Here is a 21038-nt window from a genome sequence, read left to right as displayed (position 1 = left end):
TGTTCCCTGTGGTGTAAGACTCGTTATCAGGTGAATTTTGTAGTGATGTTGTGGGCCGTGTTCTCGTTCGCTTCGGCGATGTGGGTACAGGCCTTCTTCAGCTATTTATTTTCCCGTTACCTCATAATATCTTCTTTTATGTTACCGATGAAAACTGTTGGTAATAGGAATACATAAATAACAAACAAAACAGTATTTAGGTAAAATATTCAAAGTACATCTCACAAGAAGAGGTGCTACTAAATCGTTAAGTTTAAGGAGAGAAGGTCGTCAGAACCATAAGGGCACATCGACCAACCACCGGCGATTGGGTTTCATATGGCATGAGGCAGGCCAGATGGTATATTGGGTATTTTCACTGACTGAATTTCCTGTTCTTTGTGGCATAAGTTCAGTAAATCGTATAGCCGGGTACTCAGATATATAAAATAAACAATAAGGAACACAAACCAGTACTTCAACACTGGTTTTACTCGATCGGCCCATCTTACTCCCAGTGTCTTTGATCTGGAATCCTCAGCTCGGGGCAACTCGTCTGTATGTACAGTTCCGGCGGTCAGGTATGGTCATATTATATATTATATACTGTAGATGAAAATTTTTGAGTAACGATATATTAAACTTAATGTGATGTTGTAGAGGGTAGGGGACTCATTGCATACCCTGTTGTATCCACGGTGACGTAAAAAGTGATCTGTTTTTGCTATTGTCAGATTTTAGTCATCGTAGAGATCATTGTAGTGACTCAGTGGTAGTTAGCTGTTTGAATATTGTCTTATATTCGATCGGCCCATCTTACTCCCAGGGACGTTGATGTTGACTCCTGATGTCGGGATAACTCGTCTGTGTGTACAGTTTCGGTGGTCAGCAATGATACTTTATAGACACTGGAATGGTTGAATTTTTAAAGCATAATATATTAAACATCTCATCCTTTACGTCTGCTTCATCTCATTGCAACATATCATCTCTCCCTCTTCTTACCCTTTACTTGATCCTCTCAGCTCTCTTCTTTCCATTTATTACTAGTCATTCCCTTCCATTATCTTCTCACCTACTATATTCTCTTTCGTTGTCTCTCAAGGAAAAGAAGACAGACAACAGTAATTTTTCTCACAAAGGGGCTGAGAGAAAAAAAAACATTACTCTTTTCTTTCTCCTTCCCTCTCTTCTTCCTCCAGTCTTATTTTCGTTTCATCCATCTGCTTTCCTCCACTTTACCTCCATCTCTCCACTTTTACCTCCATTCCACCTGCTTTCCCCCGAGTAGCATGTGTTCCTCCTCCATTTTACCTCCACCTCCACTCCACTTTACCTCCACCTTTCCTCCACTTTTCCTCCATCTCTCCTTCATTATACCTCCAACTCTTCTGCACTTTAACATAATTTTTCCTCCACTTTTCTTTCCACCTTTCTTCCATTTTTCCTCCATCTCTCCTTCATTTTACCTCCATCTCTCCACTTTACTTTCACCTGCCCTCCACTGTACCTCCTTCCCTTCATCGTTTTTGCTCCTAGGCATGAAAGGGTTAACTCTCACTCTCTCTCTCTCTCTCTCTCTCTCTCTCTCTCTCTCTCTCTGTACGTGTGTGTGTGTGTGTTTGTGTGTGTCTGTGTGTGTGTGTGTGAGAGAGAGAGAGAGAGAGAGAGAGAGTTCAGAAAGCTAAGTTGGGGATAAATTTCTGTATCTAACCAGTTTACACACTTTCAGTCGATGTGGGTCTTATTTCTCAATCTTCTCTTTCTCTCTTTTTTGGCTCAATATATCTCACGTCATTCTTGCACTCCTCACACCATCTTCCTCCTCTTTTTCTCTACCTCACACATCATCATCATCATATCATCATCATCATCATCATCATCATCATCATCATCATCATCATCATCATCATCATTGTCCTCCTCCTCCTCCTCCTCCTCCTCCTCCTGATCGTCATCATCATCAACAACAACAACAGCAGCAGCAACATCCCTACTTCACCCTTCCCATCCTGATCATTCCTCTCTTAGTCCTTCACCTTTCTCGTCTCTATCCTTCTCATCCTTCCAAAACTCCTTGACTCACACCCTCTCCATACTCATCTTCCATCCTTCCTTCCTTCCTACATTCTCTCCATCCCTCTCCTTCCTGTCCCTTTCCATCTTTCTCCTTGTCTCCCATTTACACATCCTTTCCATATCTCCCTCCTCAGTGCCACACACCTTCTTCGTCATCATCATCATCATCTTTCCTGCCTCACACCTTCCCTATCCTCATTTTTCATACCCCATTCCTTCATCTTCCTCGCTTTCCCCATTTTATTTCTCATCATCCATCTCTTCCATATACCTCATTCCCTCTTGTTCGTCTTCATTCTTACACCATTCCCTTTTCGTCACTGTTTTCTCTCCATCACATCTCCGTCCTCTTTCCCATCCTACGTAGTCTTCCTCCTCCTCGTCTCTGTCTTACCCTCTCTCCATCTTTCTCTCCCCCACCTCACATCTTTTCCATTCTCCCTTTGCATATCGTCTTCTTTAGTCACTTTCCTCCATTCCATCTTATTCTCTCTTTCTCCTCCCCTCTACCTCATTCTCTCTCTCCATCCTCCTCTTCCTTACTTCCTACCCCTCCCCAGCCTTCGTCACCTCCACCCTGCCCCTCTCCTCCACCTCTTCCCTCCCATTCACTCCCCTAGCTCCTCCCCCACCTTCGTCCACCCGCATATTTCCTCCTCTTACTAAATGGCAACGTGTGGTGGGATGTGGTGTTTGTGTGGTGTGATGTGTCGTGGTTGTGGTGTTTGACTTGTTGTGATGTGTTATGGTTGTGGTGTGTCGTGTGTTCTGATGTGTTGTCATTGTGGTGTGTGGTGGCTTATGTGGTGTGGTGTGATGTGTTATTATTGTGGTGCGTCTTAGTTATGTGTAGTGGTGTAGTGTATGGTGTGGTGTAATGTGTTGCTGTTGTGGTATGTTGTGTCTGTTATTATGAACTGGTTTCTTTGTTGTGTTGTGGTTGTGGCATGTGGTGGCTTGTGTGGTGCTTGGTGTGATGTGGTATGATGTGTGTGGTGGTTTTGTGTCATGTGTTTTAGTTGTGGTATGCGGTGGCCTGTGCGATGTGTACCGGATGGTGTGGTATTTGATGTGTGATGGTTATTGTGATCAGTAGTTGTTTGTTTTGTGCGGTGACTGGTATGATGTGGTGATTTTAGTGATGTGTGGGTTGGGGTGGTATGAATAATGCTTGATAGTATGTGGTGCTGGAAGGAGATGTGTGTTAATATAGTGAGAATTTCTTAATGTGAAGTGTTGCAGTTTATTATAACAGGTTTAATGTTATGTAAACCATAGAGTAATGAACGTATCCCTTAACTTAATAGATATTTGAGGTTAGCAGAAAAAAAAAAAAAACAGTGTGGAAATACCACTGTTAAGTTCGTCTTTTCGTTGATTTGGAACACTATAAAAACTCTTCCTTTGCGATTTATTTAATATATATTGCTGAGAACTTTTGTGTGTGTGTGTGTGTGTGTGTGTGTGTGTGTGTGTGTGTGATAAATATCAACATATTTTGCACTAATAATGCACAAGAGAATAATCACGTGCCATATCCATAAATAAATCGGTAAGAGGTACCTGAGAGCCCCCATGGCCCACTACAACGACTTTAGGAGTTACTGTGGTGTGCGGTGGACCGTGTGTTGTGTGGTGTGATGGGATGTGCTGTTACATAACTGATACGTCTCTCCTGCTTCGATGTTCCCTGTGGTGTAATACTCGTTATCTGGTGAATTTTGTAGTGATGTTGTTGGCCGTGTTCTCGTTCGCTTCGGCCATCTGGGTACAGGCCTTCTTCAGCTATTTATTTACCCGTTACATCATAATGTCCTCTTTTATGTTACCGATGAAAACTGTTGGTAATAGAAATACTTAAATAACAAACAAAACAGTATTTATGTAAAATATTCAAAGTACATCTCACAAGAACAGGTGCTACGGAATCGTTAAGGCTAAGGAGAGAAGGTCGTCAGAACCATAAGGGCATATCGACCAACCAGCGGCGATTGGGTTTCATATGGCAGGAGGCAGGCCAGATGGTATATTGAGTATTTTCACAGACTGAATTTCGTGTTCTTTGTGGCATAAGTTCAGTAAATCGTATAGCCGGCTACTGAGATATATAAAATAAATAATAAGGAACACAAACCAGTACTTCAACACTTTGTTATTCGATCGGCCCATCTTACTCCCAGGGACGTTGATGTTGACTCCTGATGTCGGGGTAACTCGTCTGTGTGTACAGTTTCGGTGGTCAGCAATGATACTTTATAGACACTGGAATGGTTGAATTTTTAAAGCATAATATAATAAACATCTCATCTTTTACGTCTGCTTCATCCCATTTCAACATATCATCTCTCCCTCCTCTTACCCTTTCCTTCATCCTCTCAGCTCTCTTCTTTCCATTTATTACTAGTCATTCCCTCCCATTATCTTCTCACCTACTATATTCTCTTTCGTTGTCTCTCAAGGAAAAGAAGACAGACAACAGTAATTTTTCTCACAAAGGGGCTAACTGAGAGGAAAAAAAACTTACTCTTTTCTTCCTCCCTCCCTCCTCCTCCTGCAGTCTTATTTTCGTTTCCTCCATCTGTTTTCCTCCGCTTTACCTCCATCTCTCCACTTTTACCTCAATTCCACCTGCTTTCCCCCGAGTCGCATCTGTTACTCCTCCATTTTTCCTCCACCTCCACTCCACCTTTCCTCCACTTTTCCTCCATCTTTCCTTCATTGTACCTCCAACTCTTCTGCACTTTAACATAATTTTTCTCCACTTTTCCTCCACCTTTCCTCCATTTTTCCTCCATCTCTCCACTTTACTTTCACCTGCCCTCTACTTTACCTCCTTCCCTTCATCGTTTTTGCTCCTAGGCATGAAAGGGTTAACTCTCTCTCTCTCTCTCTCTCTCTCTCTCTCTCTCTCTCTCTCTCTGTACGTGTGTGTGTTTGTGTGTGTGTGTGTGTGTGTGTGTGTGTGTGTGTGTCTGTGTCTGTGTCTGTGTGTGTTGTGAGAGAGAGAGAGAGAAAGTTCAGAAGGCTAAGTTAGGGATAAATTTCTGTATCTAACCAGTTTACACACTTTCAGTCGATGTGGGTCTCATTTCTCAATCTTCTCTTTCTCTCCTTTTTGGCTCAATATGTCTCACGTCATTCTTGCACTCCTCACACCATCTTCCTCCTCTTTTTCTCTACCTCATACATCATCATCATCATCATCATCATCATCATTGTCCTCCTCCTCTTCCTCCTCCTCATCATCATCATCGTCATCATCATCATCATCATCATCATCATCAACAACAACAACAACAACAACAGCATCAGCATCCTTCCTTCACCCTCCCCATCCTGATCATTCCTCTCAGTCCTTCACCTTTCTCGTCTCTATCCTTCTCATCCTCCCAAAACTCCTTGACTCACACCCTCTTCATACTCATCTTCCATCCTTCCTTCCTTCCTACACTCTCTCCATCTCCCTCCTTGCTGTCCCTTTCCATCTTTCTCCTCGTCTCCCATTTACACATCCCATATCTCCCTCCTCAGTGCCTCACACATTCTTCGTCATCATGATCATCATCTTTCCTGCCTCACACCTTCCCTATTCTCATTTTTCATACCCCATTCCTTCATCTTCATTTTTTTCCCTATTTTATTTCTCATCATCCATCTCTTCCATATACCTCATTCCCTCTTGTTCGTCTTCATTCTTACACCATTCCCTTTTCGTCATTATTTTCTCTCCATCACATCTCCATCCTACGTAGTCTCCCTCCTCCTCGTCCCTATCTTACCCCCTCTCCATCTTTGTCTCCCCCACCTCACATCTTTTCCATTCTCCCTTTACACTCCGTCTTCCTTAGTCACTTTCCTCCATTCCATCTTATTCTCTCTTTCTCCTCCCCTCTACCTCATTCTCTCTCTCCATACTCCTCTTCCTTACTTCCTACCCCACCCCAACCTTCGTCACCTCCACCCTGCCCCTCTCCTCCACCTCTTCCCTCCCATTCACTCCCCTAGCTCCTCCCCCACCTTCGTCCACCCGCATATTTCCTCCTCTTACTAAATGTGGCAACGTGTGGTGGGATGTGGTGTTTGTGTGGTGTGATGTGTCGTGGTTGTGGTGTTTTGCTTCTTGTGATGTATTGTGGTTGTGGTGTGTCGTGCGTTGTGATGTGGTGTCGTTGTGGTGTGTGGTGGCTTATGTGGTGTGGTGTGATGTGTTATTATTGTGGTGCGTCTTAGTTATGTGTAGTGGTGTAGTGTATGGTGTGGTGTAATGTTTTGCGGTTGTGGTATGTTGTGTCTGTTATTATGAACTGGTTTCGTTGTTGTGTTCTAGTTGTGGCATGTGGTGGCTTGTGTGGTGGTTGGTGTGATGTGGTATGATGTGTGTGGTGGTTTTGTGTGATGTGTTGTAGTTGTGGTATGCGGTGGCCTGTGCGATGTGTAGCGGATGGTGTGGTATGTGATGTGTGATGGTTATTGTGATCAGTAGTTGTTTGTTCTGTGCAGTGACTGGTATTATGTGGTGATGTTAGTGACGTGTGGGTTGGGGTGGTATGAATAATGCTTGATAGTCTGTGGTGGTGGAAGGAGATGTGTTGGTATAGTGAGAATTTCTTAATGTGAAGTGTTCCATTTTATTTTAACAGGTTTCATGTTATGTAAATCATAGAATAATGAACGTATCCCTTAACTTAAGAGATATTTGAGGTTAGCAGAAACAAATAAACAAAGAAACAAAAACTTAGTGTGGAAATGCCAAACAAAAACTTAGTGTGGAAATGCCACTGTTAAGTTCGTCCTTTCGTTGATTTGGAACACTATAAGAACACTCTTCCTTTGCGATTTATTTAATATATATTACTGAGATTTTTTTTTTCTTAAGTATGAACACAATTTGCACTAATAATGCACAAGAGAATAATCACATGCCATATCCATAAATAAATCGGTACGTAAGAGGTACCTGAGAGCCCCCATGCCCCATGGCCCACTACAACGACTTTAGGAGTTACTGTGGTGTGCGGTGGACCCTGTGTTGTGTGGTTGATGAGTTGTGCTGTTACATAACTGATACGTCTCTCCTGCTTCGATGTTCCCTGTGGTGTAATACTCGTTATCAGGTGAATTTTGTAGTGATGTGTTGGGCCGTGTTCTCGTTCGCTTCGGCGATCTGGGTACAGGCCTTCTTTAGCTATTTATTTTCCCGTTACCTCATAATGTCCTCTTTTATGTTACCGATGAAAACTGTTGGTAATAGAAATACATAAATAACAAAGAAAACAGCATTTAGGTAAAATATTGCAGGCGTTAAGGCCAAGGAGAGAACGTCGTCAGAACCATAAGGACACATCGACCAACCACCAGCGATTGGGTTTCATATGGCAGGAGGCAGGCCAGATGGTATATTGGGTATTTTCACTGACAGAATTTCCTGTTCTTTGTGGCATAAGTTCAGTAAATCGTATAGCCGGCTAGTGAGATATATAAAATAAATAATAAGGAACACAAACCAGTACTTCAACACTTTGTTATTCGATCGGCCCATCTTACACCCAGGGTCTTTGATCTGGACTCCTCAGGTCGGGGCAACTCGTCTGTATGTACAGTTCCGGCGGTCAGGTATGGTCATATTACATAATATAGATGATAATTTTTGAGTAACGATATATTAAACTTAATGTGATGCTGTAGAGGGTTGTGGACTCATTGCATACCCCGTTGTATCAACGGTGACGTAAAAAGTGATCTGTTTTTGCTATTGTCAGATTTTAGTCATCGTAGTGGAGATCATTGTAGTGAAAGACTCAATGGTAGTTAGCTGTTTGAATATTGTCTTATATTCGATCGGCCCATCTTACTCCCAGGGACGTTGATGTTGACTCCTGATGTCAGGGCAACTCGTCTGTGTGTACAGTTTCGGTGGTTAGCAATGATACTTTATAGACACTGGAATGGTTGAATTGTTAAAGCATAATATAATAAACATCTCATCTTTTACGTCTGCTTCATCCCATTTCAACATATCATCTTTCACTCCTCTTACTCTTTCCTTCATCCTCTCAGCTCTCTCTTCTTTCCATTTATTACTAGTCATTCCCTCCCATTATCTTCTCACCTACTATATTCTCTTTCGTTGTCTCTCAAGGAAAAGAAGACAAACAACAGTAATTTTTCTCACAAAGGGGCTAACTGAGAGGAAAAAAAACTTACTCTTTTCTTCCTCCCTCCCTCCCTTCCTCCTCCAGTCTTATTTTCGTTTCCTCCATCTGCTTTCCTGCACTTTACCTCCATCTCTCCAGTTTTACCTCCATTCCACCTGCTTTCCCCCGAGTAGTATCTGTTATTCCATTTTACCTCCACCTCCACCTTTCCTCCACTTTTCCTCCATCTCACCTTCATTTTACCTCCAACTCTTCTGCACTTTAACACCATTTTTCCTCCACTTTTGCTCCATTTTTCCTCCATCTCTCCGTCATTTTACCCCCATCTTTCCGCTTTACTTAAACCTGCCCTCCACTTTACCTCCTTCCCTTCATCGTTTTTGCTCCTAGGCATGAAGAGTTTAACTCTCTCTCTCTCTCTCTCTCTCTCTCTCTCTCTCTCTCTCTCTACGTGTGTTAGTGTGTGTGTGTGTGTGTGTGTGTGTGTGTGTGAGAGAGAGAGAGAGAGAGAGAGAGAAAGAGAGAGAGAGTTCAGAAGGCTAAGTTAAGGATAAACTTCTGTATCTAACCAGTTTACACACTTTCAGTCGATGTGGGTCTCATTTCTCAGTCTTCTGTTTCTCTCCTTTTTGGCTCAATATGTCTCATGTCATTCTTGCTCTCCTCACACCATCTTCCTCCTCTTTTTCTCTACCTCACACATCATCATCATCATCATTGTCCTCCTCCTCCTCCTCCTCCTCCTCCTCCTCCTCGTCATCTTCTTCATCATCATCATCATCATCATCAACAACAACAGCAGCAGCATCCCTCCTTCACCCTTTCCATCCTGATCATTCCTCTCTTAGTCCTTCACCTTTCTCGTCTCTATCCTTCTCATCCTCCCAAAACTCCTTGACTCACACCCTCTCCATACTCATCTTCCATCCTTCCTTCCTTCCTACACTCTCTCCATCCCCCTCCTTGCTGCCCCTTTCCATCTTTCTCCTCGTCTCCCATTTACACATCCTTTCCATATCTCCCTCCTCAGTGCCTCACACTCTCTTCATAATCATCATCATCTCTCCTGCATCACACCTTCCCTATCCTCATTTTTCATACCCCATTCCTTCATCTTCCTTGTTTTCCCCATTTCATTTCTCATCATTCATCTGTTCCATATATCTCATTCCCTCTTGTTCGTCTTCATTCTTACACCATTCCCTTTTCGTCATTGTTTTCTCTACAACACATCTGCATCCTCTTTCCCATCCTACGTAGTCTCCCTCCTCCTCGTCCCTATCTTACCCCCTCTCCATCTTTCTCTCCCCCACCTCACATTTTTTCCATTCTCCTTTTGCATACCATCTTCCTTAGTCACTTTCCTCCATTCCATCTTATTCTCTCTTTTTCCTCTCCTGTACCTCATTCTCTCTCTCTCCAAACTCCTCTTCCTTACTTCCTACCCTTCCCCAGCCTTCGTCACCTCCACCGTGCCCCTCTCCTCCACCTCTCCCCTCCCACCCACTCCCCTAGCTCCTCCTCCACCTCCTCCCACCTGCATATTTCCTCCTCTTACTAATGGCAACGTGTGGTGGGATGTGGTGTGGTTTGTGTGGTGTGATGTGTCGTGGTTGTGGTGTGTGGCGTGTTGTGATATGTTGTGGTTGAGGTGTGTCGTGTGTTGTGATGTGTTGTTGTGGTGTGTGGTGGCTTGTGTGGTGTGGTGTGATGTGTTATTATTGTGGTGCGTCTTAGTTATGTGTAGTGGTGTAGTGTATGGTGTGGTGTAATGTGTTGCGGTTGTGGTATGTTGTGTCTGTTATTATGAACTGGTTTCTTTGTTGTGTTGTGGTTGTGGCATGTGGTGGCTTGGTTGGTGGTTGGTGTGATGTGGTATGATGTGTGTGGTGGTTTTGTGTGATGTAGTTGTGGTATGCGGTGGCCTGTGCGATGTGTAGCGGATGGTGTGGTATGTGATGTGTGATGGTTATTGTGATCAGTAGTGGTTTGTTCTGTGCGGTGACTGGTATGATATGGTGATGTTAGTGACGTGTGGGTTGGGGTGGTATGAATAATGCTTGATAGTCTGTGGTGCTGGAAGGAGATGTGTGTTGATATAGTGAGAATTTCTTAATGTGAAGTGTTGCAGTTTATTATAACAGGTTTAATGTTATGTAAATCATAGAGTAATGAACGTATCCCTTAACTTAATAGATATTTGAGGTTAGCAGAAAGAAATAAACAAACAAACAAAAACTTAGTGTTGAAATGCCACTGTTAAGTTGGTCTTTTCGTGGATTTGGAACACTATAAAAACACTCTTCCTTTGCGATTTATTTAATATATATTACTGAGAACTTTTTTTTTTGTTAAGTATCAACACAATTTGCACTAATAATGCACAAGAGAATAATCACGTGCCATATCCATAAATAAATCGGTAAGTAAGAGGTACCTGAGAGCCCCCATGGCCCACTACAACGACTTTAGGAGTTACTGTGGTGTGCGGTGGACCCTGTGTTGTGTGGTTGATGAATTGTGCTGTTACATAACTGATACGTCTCTCCTGCTTCGATGTTCCCTGTGGTGTAATACTCGTTATCAGGTGAATTTTGTAGTGATGTTGTTGGCCGTGTTCTCGTTCGCTTCGGCGATCTGGGTACAGGCCTTCTTCAGCTATTTATTTTCCCGTTACATCATAATGTACTCTTTTATGTTACTGATGAAAACTGTTGGTAATAGAAATACATAAATAACAAAGAAAACAATATTTAGGTAAAATATGCAAAATACATCGCACAAGAAGAGGTGCTACGAAATTGTTAAGGCTAAGGAGAGAAGGTCGTCAGAACCATAAGGGCACATCGACCAACCACCGGCGATTGGATTTCATATGCAGGCCAGATGGTATATTGGGTGTTTTCACAGAGCGAATTTCCTGTTTCTGAGTCATAAGTTCAGTAAATCGTATAGCCGGCTACTGAGATATACAAAAAAATAAATAAATAAATAAATAACAAGGAACACAAACCAGTACTTCAACACTGGTTTTATTCGATCGGCCCATCTTACTCCCAGGGACGTTGATCTGGACTCCTCAGGTCGGGGCGACTGGTCCGTATGTTTCAGTGGTTATGAAAGGCACATTTTCCACACTATTACAAATGAAAAAATTTTTGTGTAACGATATAATAAACAATGTGATGTAATGGGTAACGGACTCATTGCATACCCTGTTGTATCCATGGTGGTTAAAAGTGAACTGTTTTTGCTACAGTCAGATTTTACTCATCGTAGTGAAGATCATTGTAGTGAAAGACTCAGTTGTAGTTAGCTGTTTGAAAATTGTCTTATATTGAATTAAATCGTTTGCTGTGTGTGTGTGTGTGTGTGTGTTAAATTATGTGAACAAAAGGTGGATAGAAATTAAGGAGGGCGTATAAGAAATTAATTGAAAAAGGGAGAAGGTAAAGTACATTTTTGGGTGTAGGAAACAGAACTTTGATAAGTGAATACAGCCAGATTTTTCATGGTTTATTTTCCCCTTTCCAGATTACTGATGACGTGAAAGAAGAAATCCTTAATGATGAACTGTCACATCACGCCGCCTTCGGTAAGTCAAACATTTCACTTTTCTCCCTCGCTTTATGCTGTTGGTATACCGTGGGCCTAGATGCTAATTTTTTTCTGCACAGTTTTGCATTCTCTTGCTTGCATGCAGGAGATAGATAGATAGATATTGACAGAGGGCTGCATTTGTGTTAATTTACCGTCACAGTATGCCGCTTAGGAAAGATCTCTTGTGTTGAACGGAGTACAGACTGAAGGCATCGTCTAACACATACAGTTCAGCAGACCTCTCTAAATAAAGTTGTCTAAGCGTAGGAAAAATATACGTAGGAACCGCCATAGTACTGATACGACTCTCTCTCTCTCTCTCTCTCTCTCTCTCTCTCTCGGGAAAACGATAATGCATTTTTTCCAGATGAAATGATTAAGTAAAGCCATAGATGATTAAGTGAAGCCATAGATGTGTTGTTATTGCTGTTTTGTGTAAATTGAGTATGTTTTAGGCTGTAGTTGTCATTTAATATTTATTTAGTGCCTCTTTCTTCTTCCCTGGATGAAGAGCCTACAGTTTACATTAGTTGACCCACATCTCTCGTGTGTAGACGTTTTCTGTGTAGAAAACAGAATGCGCGTTCTCTTAATCTTGAAACGGAAACTGTTATATATATAAAACCATAAGACTCTTGGAAGTAGCAGTCATCACCAGTACGCTAGTTGCAGGTTATTTATAGGCGTGATAAGGGTGGCTCAAAATTTACATAATGCCGTCCCAATACGTAGCAGCAGTTGGTAACATTTCTTCATGAGGCATGTTTTTATTTTCTCCATATTAATATAACCATATTTAGGGAACTAATTTCATGATACAATTTGGTAATAATATTATATTACTTTTCCTCCCCAATAGGTATTAAACATTAGTGGAGAAGAAGTGAGAGAAAAATAAAATGAGATTTAAAAACACTGAACTTTAGAATGTTATTTTTTGGTTACCTGAGAAGATAACCTTGTACATAAAGAAAGATAAACTATTAACGTGTGATTAAATGGACCAAAGGTGGTATTTCTTTATGATGATAAAAATATAAAGTGCTTCAGTACTGGGTGAAATAGAGCACAGGTTCCTATAGGTTCATTCTTTGGAAGAGAGAGAGGAAGGGGGGGGGGAGACGGAGGTACAGAAACCCACTTTTGTGTTCGATCTTCAAGGATCAGTGGTGTGCCAGTCAGTGGCAATAGTGCCGAGTCAGTGAAAACTTAACGAAAGTGGGCTCCACACCAGAACCTTGACAGGGTAGTTAGAGTGAGAAGGTAAAGGCCAGTGTCTACTGTACATGAAAAAAAAAAAAAAAAAAAAAAAAAAAAAAGACAAGGCTGATGCTACACTGCCTTCCTGCGAACAGACGGTAGAAAATGATCCGTATCGTGGGTGGTATAGGAGGCTTCACAGCACCCCCTCAGCGATTTAGTATGAATATTACTCCTTGGTATTCCCCTTTTTTGTTATTCATATTTTATGTTTTTACTAGACATTGTTTGCCTCAGTGGCGTACAGTAGGATAAAAAGGTCTAAAATGCAAAACAGATCGTTGAGGAAGAGATGTTACGAAATTCCCAATCCAGTAATCGGTGTGTTTCCGTTTTACGGAACTGGGTCACTCCTACTGCTTAAAAACTAAGTTATAATTGCCTGAAATTTGATGAGCCTTAGGTATGAGGTAGCAGTGAGCTTTCTTGGTTTCTAGTTAAATTCATCCTCGAGTGTGACCACACCTGGTCATCAAATGAGCTGAAAGGAGTTTCAGATCTTTGTTAAATCAAAACAGTCGGACTATAGTAGGATATACAGATAATATAGTTATCTTCCCTAGTCCCACATACCTGAAAATAAACCACTCCAAGAGCTACTGTGGTGGCTGACCTCCAGGTGATCCAAGGTGGATTCAGTTTTGTGCCCTTAATGGGATGTAACACATTTTTGTAATGCATCATAGCCCAAGAAAAGTTCTCAGACCTATTTTTACCTTACACAGTTCTCTGGTTCCTTGATTACGTGATATTTATCAACGACTTATGCTTATATCGATGCAGGGACGAAATTATGCACATAATTGTCAAAATGTAGTTCATTTCATACACCATATACTGGCGTCTTCGGTCTGAAACCCGGACTGTAGCCTGAATGTAAAAAAAAAAAAAAAAAAAAAAAAAAAAAAAAAAAAAAGAGAATCCTCAGCCACCTTTCGGGATCAAAAACTGCACTGCACGTGACTTACCCTGAGTAGCGCCCTTAGTGTACTGCTGCCGGTACACCACGATTACTTCACTAATTTATGATTGACTCAGCCACTTTGTGTGTGTGGGTGTGTGTGTGTGCTACCTCATACCTGCATGACAAATGTAAATGAAATTTTTAATTACACTCTTTCTCCCCTTCAGCGGACCACCCAGTGACCAGCACAAGCACTCCGGTGTCATGTGCACGGAGTGACTTACGCTGAAAGTTACCGTGCCATGTCAGTTTAACGTTAATTAGCCTAAACTAACCTTAACCTAACCTAACCCAACCTTATCTAGATCAACCTAACCTAAATAAACCTTAACTAAACTAACCTTAAATCACCAAATGACTGATTTCACAATCTGCGTGTAACATACATATGTATGTTACAGGGAAATTATGTAAACAGGGATTCACGAAATCCCTATGGAATTCGTGAAATTACTTAAACTGGGTTGGGTTAATGTGGGTAAGGTTAATTTAGGCTGTGGTTAGAATATGCAGGGATAACCTAGGTTAAGTTAGGCTGGGTTAGGTTAGGTTAGGTCAGGTTTGTATGATTGCTAATTTATGTGAAGCATTCAAATAAATTAACCTAACCTAACTGACCTAGCTTAACCTAAACTTAACCTAGATTATCCCTGCCTAATCTAACCACAACCTAAATTAACCATACTCACATTAACCCAGCCCAGTTTAAACTCATTTCACGAATTCCTTAGGAATTTCGTGAAATCCCTGTTTACACAAAATCCCTGTAACATATATATTAATTTATATGTATCTATATATCAACCTGTAGTTATCTATAGGTCGATAAGACATCCTGACACATGTATTTCATAAAATGTTGTTGGTAAATGGCACAATACTTCAGAAAACATGCGGGTACCTTCAGCATAGCAACTAGAAGGGCATTCGGTGCATGCACACTGAGCGGAACGGTAACTTTCAGTACGTCACTCAGCACGTCACTCCATGCATACGACACGGGGATGCATAGTCACTCAGGGAATCTAAGAGTATTATTAGTCGGTAAAATTTTACTTTTACATCAAACTCATTGTGGAAAAAAACAACTGACTTACATTATATTACCTATAATTCTAAGGAAACTTTGCCCTATTGTATGAATATCCTGCAGAAATTAGTGTTTCCAGGATATTAATGAAACTAACACCTATACAAAGGGTCGGTATGGCAGCCTCCTTTTTAACTAGGAGTGAATTTAAAAATAATAATTTGACCAAAAATAATTAGAAAGGCAGTGTTTTGGTATTAGGTCAACCTATCGCCACGTTGCCAAACTTTAATCTAATCATGATATTTATTTTGAGGGACACGGGAAAATGGCGGCTTACAAGCCTTACGGCGTTATGTCCAATGTAAACAAACTTAAATATTTTACAGAGTTTGAATTGCCCTCTGTGTTATGTTTATAGAAGAAAGGTTGCTGAGAATTATAGGCTCTATTAGTCTGTCGTACTGATTTTTCCCAGAATGAGTTTAGTGAAAAGGTAAAGAAATACCAGAGACCTTGTCGGTGGAGTACAAATAAAATAGTAACCCGTTGAAATTGGAATCACCTTTCCGGACTACAGACGTTAAGAAAATGTAATAGTTTTAGGGGTAACATACACATTTCTTGCTCTCGACATTGGGCCTTGCCTGCCCTTGCTTTGTCTTATATTATCTGCCAAGTGAAATTTAAGATGCATCATCAGAACTGAGTGTAACAGGAGTGTGTTTGTTCGAATAAGGAATATGGTAGCATACAGAATGCGAGAGACGCCTACTGTACCTCCACAGTGTTACCATTTGTCCAGTCACTGATCACCCAACCACCTTTATAACGTTATGATATTCGATTTGCATCTTTGAAATCTGTATTAGTTTCTTCTCTTTATCATCAGCATCAAGTTCCCACTCTTAGTATGGCTGTGTAATATTTGCGTATCTTCGTCGATAATGTTGCATTCAGTCTTGCAGAGATTAGTGAATATATAAGTATTAATATATCCTTGCCAGTGTTAGTAACTCAAGCTCTCGGCGGGAACACGCAAAAACATTACCCTTGTGTAAAGGTTAAATAGTGACTTGCTCAGACCAGGTTTTATACACAGACAGCCTCTCGCACTGTGGCAGCTGTATATGTCGCTTGGTGAAGTTATTGGAATGTACAGTTGAAATTGTCACTTGAGTTTCACTACGTACACCATACTCATGTTCTTCTTTAAGCAAACCTTTCCAACTTTTTTAGGTCATCTTTAAGAACTCCCCCCAACACACACACACACACACACACACACACACACACACACACACACACACACACACACACACACACACACACTACCAACTAAGTCTGCAGTAAGTCATCTACAGCACTTCAGAAACCTTAGCTAGATGTAGTGAGGATTTATTTTTATGGCTTCAGAGATAACCAGTTTAAGTGCGGAGGAAGGCTTTCTCGGCTCTCTCCCTTCTCCTGAGCTTAGGCTGTTTGAGATGAAGCCACTGTTGCCTGTACACCTACTAAGAGGTGGGGAGTTAGTCAGTAAACGCTCACCGGTAGGCTTCATTGTGTCCTTTTATCCACGTCCACTTCCACTCAGTTAATTCTGCACGTAGGTTAAATTTATCGCGTTCTTCTTTACTATCCCAGTCTAATTCTAGTAGTTTAGTCTTGTAGGAGCTGCCTAACAAGGGCCAGCTGGTCTACTGCGGGTTTCCTATCTTCTCATGTTATGTTGTACGGGTGCTCTAGTTAACAAGAGCGTGATTAAATGCTATTCTTACCCTTATGTTGATCGGGCTTTCATTCTTTCTATCATTTGGCGGAAAAAAATCAGTTAATCTCTTGTGCATATGTACCCACCTTTATTTCCAGTACAGTATTCATTTATCAGCCGTACAGAGACTGACATACCATTTCACTGGAAGAGGTACAAATGTGAAAGTGAGTGAGAGAGTAGTTACAGTTAAGACTTGTAATAGCTCACACAAAAACTCATTACCTGACTTATGACAGTCTGCAAGCTAGAACAAGTGTTTAACTGCTGTCATTTTCAATACTGCATTTCATTCCTTGATATAAAGACGATTTTGTTCTGCTTAGAACAGAGAGATTTCGAGTCGGAGGGGTTAGATACAGCGTGCATTTATCTCTTCAGCATACAAGTGGTTTCTGCTCAGGTAAATAAGAATTATCTGGCAGAGGCAAGAACAAAATATAAATGATGTCGTCGGGCTGAAGGAGTCATCGGGTCGTACCAGGAAATATGAAGGACCAACTCCGATGTAAAGAAAATATATTTAACCTGTAAACAGCTGTACTGTAGAGTATTATGCAAATTGGCACGTTGGAACTGATAACCAGACCTTGTCATCTGTGTATATGTTACAGGGATTTTGTGTAAACAGTGATTTCATGAAATTCCTAGGGAATTCGTGAAATAAATTTAAATTAGGATGGGTTAATTAAGGTTGGGTTAATTTAGGCTGCGGTTAAGTTAACAATCTACTGTAGGTTACGTTTAGGTTAGGTTAAGTTAGGTTAGATTAGATTAGTTTAGATGAATGTTATGTTAAGCGTTCATCTGAATTAGCCTAACCTAACCTAACTAACCTAGCGTAACCCAACCTAAACTTAACCTGGATTATCCCAGCCTAACCTAATCCCAGCTTAAATTAATCTTATGCTAATTAATCCATCCTAATGTAAATTCATTTCACGAATTCCCTAGGGATTTTATGAAGTCACTGGTTACACAAATTCCCAGTAACATACGAGTATACAGCTTCCTAGAATTCGACAATAAACTTATCACCACTTTTCCGGCTTGAAAACATGAGCTTGCCGGTTTAACTTAGCTGCTTGCATGTATTTAACCCTTTAACTATTGTGGCGTTTATTTATTTATTTATTTATTTATTTTTCCCGCCAGACGATTTGAAACTAAAGATGAACTGAAGTTGGTTATGTCTAGCCTTCTTTAGCCCCTTCATTACAATGGGGTCTCTTCTTTAGTGTATAAAATTGTCAAATGGTAATACGGAAATATACAAAAGAGCACAACTTACTCAAGAAATTAAATATTACCAAAATCCGGAATAAAAGGGAGAAAGCAGTATGTCGGCCAGCATGCAAAGACGCTTACCCTCTTTACGCGAATTGCGAACTTTTTTTTTTCTTTTAATTAGTACTAATGATCTTATTTAGCTGTGGTAAATCCTCCGCTGCCTTTATACGCGAACTGTTAACTTAGGCCCATGTTCTTTTCGGGTTAGGAAGCTCCAAAACATCTCTTTCTTAGTGATTTATTATTGGATATGGCTAGTTAATATCCTTTTGCACGTTATTTGTGCAGAGTATGGCGATATTGGAAGGATATGTGTAACAACGGAAAGGACAGTAAGGTGTACTCGCAATAAACGAAATAATTCTCTTAGGGAGAGGTGTTAGGGAGCTTTACTTATTCGGATTGACACCAGGCGATTTTTACTTAACTTTGGTAAACTCTTCGAAGTCAGAGATTTAACCCCGCCATGTGGTGGACGTCTTTTGAAAATGTATTTCGGGTGACGTGTTTTATTTAATTTGGGAGAGATTTATTGAAGGAGGTGTGGAAGTGAGGATGAAGGTGAGTGTGGTGAGCGTAGAGAGGAGAAGAGGGGAGAGATGAGGAGAGGAGAAGGGTGGACAGAACTGTGTGAGAGTGAATGGGAGTGAGTGTGATAATTGTGGTGAGGGGAGAGGAGAGAGCTGGGGAGCACTGTGTGAAAGTGGAAAGAGAGGAGAAGGGAAAAGAGAAAGATGAATAGTGTGAAAATTGAATGTGAGTGTGCTTAGATGAGGGGGAGAGAAGTGAGGGGAAGAGGTGGAGTGAACCGTGTGAGAGTTTGAAGGTGAGTGTGGGGAGAGGAGAGGAGGAAAAGGAAATAGTACATGAACTGGGTGAAAGTGTGTTTGAGTGTAGGCAGAGGGGAGGGGAGGAGAAGAGAGGAGAAGGGTGGAGAAACCTGCATGGAAGTGAATGTGAGGGTAAGAGTGAGGTAAAATAGGAGAGAAAAGAAGGCAAGAGAAGAGGAAACGAGAAGCGAGGCGGAGGGAATGGAGTGAATCGTGAGAAAGTGTGTTTAGTTAGAGGAGATGAGAGGCGAGGGGTGCAGCGAAGGAGTGAGTCTGAGAGGGAACCAAAAGGAAGAGAAGGAGAGAAGAGGAGAAAGGGTACGGTGAAACGCGTGAAAGTGAGTGTGAGAGGGAAGGAGTGGAGTTGAGTGATGTGAACCCAGTAGCTGGCCACTGTACAGTACTCTCCACACGACTACCGCGTCCCCTCTGACCCCTCCACCTCCACCCAGTCCTCCACCAGTTCTCTCTCTCTCGTTCTGCGCGGCCCCTCCCACCACCTCCTTACCTGCCCCGCCCCCTCTTATTTCACTCCACCACTCTTCCATAAAGCTCCGCCCCTTTTCCAGATAACCCCACCTCTCTTCTAGTTCATTCCATCCTTTTCTCTTAACTGTATTCCATTTTGCTACGCCTTCAGTCCATGTTGCCCCTCCTTATTCCAGTTCGTTCCATCTTCGTTCTATTTTACTCCATCCTATTCCTTTTTGCTCTGCCCAGTTCCAGTTAATGTGTCCCTGCCCTATTTTTCTTTGCCCCGTTCGTTTGCCTCACCCCCATTCCATTTAGCCCTGTACCCATTCAGGCATTCCCCACAACGTCCTTATTCGCCCAACCTCGATTCCATGTTGTCCCTCCCACATTTCAGACTTGACCCGTCCCTGTTTCTGATGCCCCATCCCGTCACATTTTCACTTCATCCGTATTGTCACTGTACGGTATACGTTGTGCCGACCTCCTCACAGTTACTTGAGGCTCATCCATGTTTGTCTTGCTCTCTGCTCGGTTTGTTTTGCGCTGTCACGGTTTGCCCCGTTCCATGTTACCCCTCTCTCCTATCCTGACTTCACCCCGTCCCGCCTCATCTTACGTCACCCTGTCTTAAACCTCGACTTTTCTGAATTGGTCCCCTCCCTTTCTAAATTGACCTTGCCTCTTTTCGAAGAACCCTCGTTCCTTCCCGAATTTGCTTCTCCCTTATCCCGATATTACCTTCTTGGTTTGCAAAATGCATCGTCTGGCGCCAGCATACGTCTTGAAGACTTTCCACATCAATCCCCTCCTTTTGTCTCATCTCACATCTTAATCCCCTCTATCTGGTTGTGTATATTTTAGTTTAGCCTATTCTTGCCATCTCCAGACGATTGAAATTGAGCTCATATCAAAAACTTTTGGGACAGGAAGGGTGAAATATAGGGTTCATTATTCCGTTCAGTACGTGAGATCTTTCTTAATTTGCATGCATTCGTGTGGAGGTAACAAGAATAAAACGATTTACTCCATCGTACTGATGAGGTAAAAATACTTTGGATAGCCCATAGGAGTGCCTAGGAAAAACGGGTGAAAGGGTTCCTAGAATACTGCCTTGTTGCGATATCCACTTGGGTAAGCAGAATGTTGTAAGGATAATTTGTGTGTCCCATTTTTCTGTGCATGCAGTTGATAGTTTTCCTTCTTTGTACTTTCTCCATACTTGTTTCTGGATCCTGTCCCACCCCATGGGAAAGAGGGTCACGGTAATTGTGAAAGATGTAAACAGGACAGAAGAAAGGGCTTCTTAGTGGTATATATCAGTACAGAATAAAGGTTGTGGAGGGGTTGAAATTTCATATATATACTGTAGAAAATGGTGAAGTGAGTGGGTAGGGCTGGGTGTGGAGGAGGTCAGTATGGAGAGACACAGTTACTTCGCCTGGGTGTTGATGGGCTGGTTCTGATTCGTTCCTGGTTCTGCTTCGTTCCGCACTCTCACCGCACAGGGCATAAGGAGGAAGGGCAGGGTAGGGCAAGGGAAAGTTAAAACTGGACTAGTAAGGTTAGGTAAAGGTCGAGATAGGCAATGGAAAAGACACTAAGGCAA

The 21038-nt window shown here is 41.8% G+C and overlaps 1 protein-coding gene across 1 annotated transcript in view; it reads left to right on the top strand.

Annotated features, from left to right (window-relative positions):
- LOC145401301 (uncharacterized) overlaps positions 1-21038 on the top strand; it is a 459641-nt gene that overhangs the window by 150280 nt on the left and 288323 nt on the right. Inside the window, exon 2 of the mRNA XM_080273632.1 lies at positions 11748-11808. Coding sequence (XP_080129758.1) covers positions 11779-11808 — 30 coding nt within the window. The 5' untranslated portion in view covers positions 11748-11778. The remainder of the gene's footprint in view (positions 1-11747; positions 11809-21038) is intronic.

The sequence above is a fragment of the Coenobita brevimanus genome, chromosome 6, assembly GCF_032717465.1.
Source record: "Coenobita brevimanus isolate Jiangsu-jjx chromosome 6, ASM3271746v2, whole genome shotgun sequence".
NCBI lineage: Eukaryota > Metazoa > Arthropoda > Malacostraca > Decapoda > Coenobitidae > Coenobita > Coenobita brevimanus.
The sequence above is the reverse complement of the archived record's forward strand: the minus strand, read 5'-3'. Positions and strand labels throughout refer to the sequence as shown.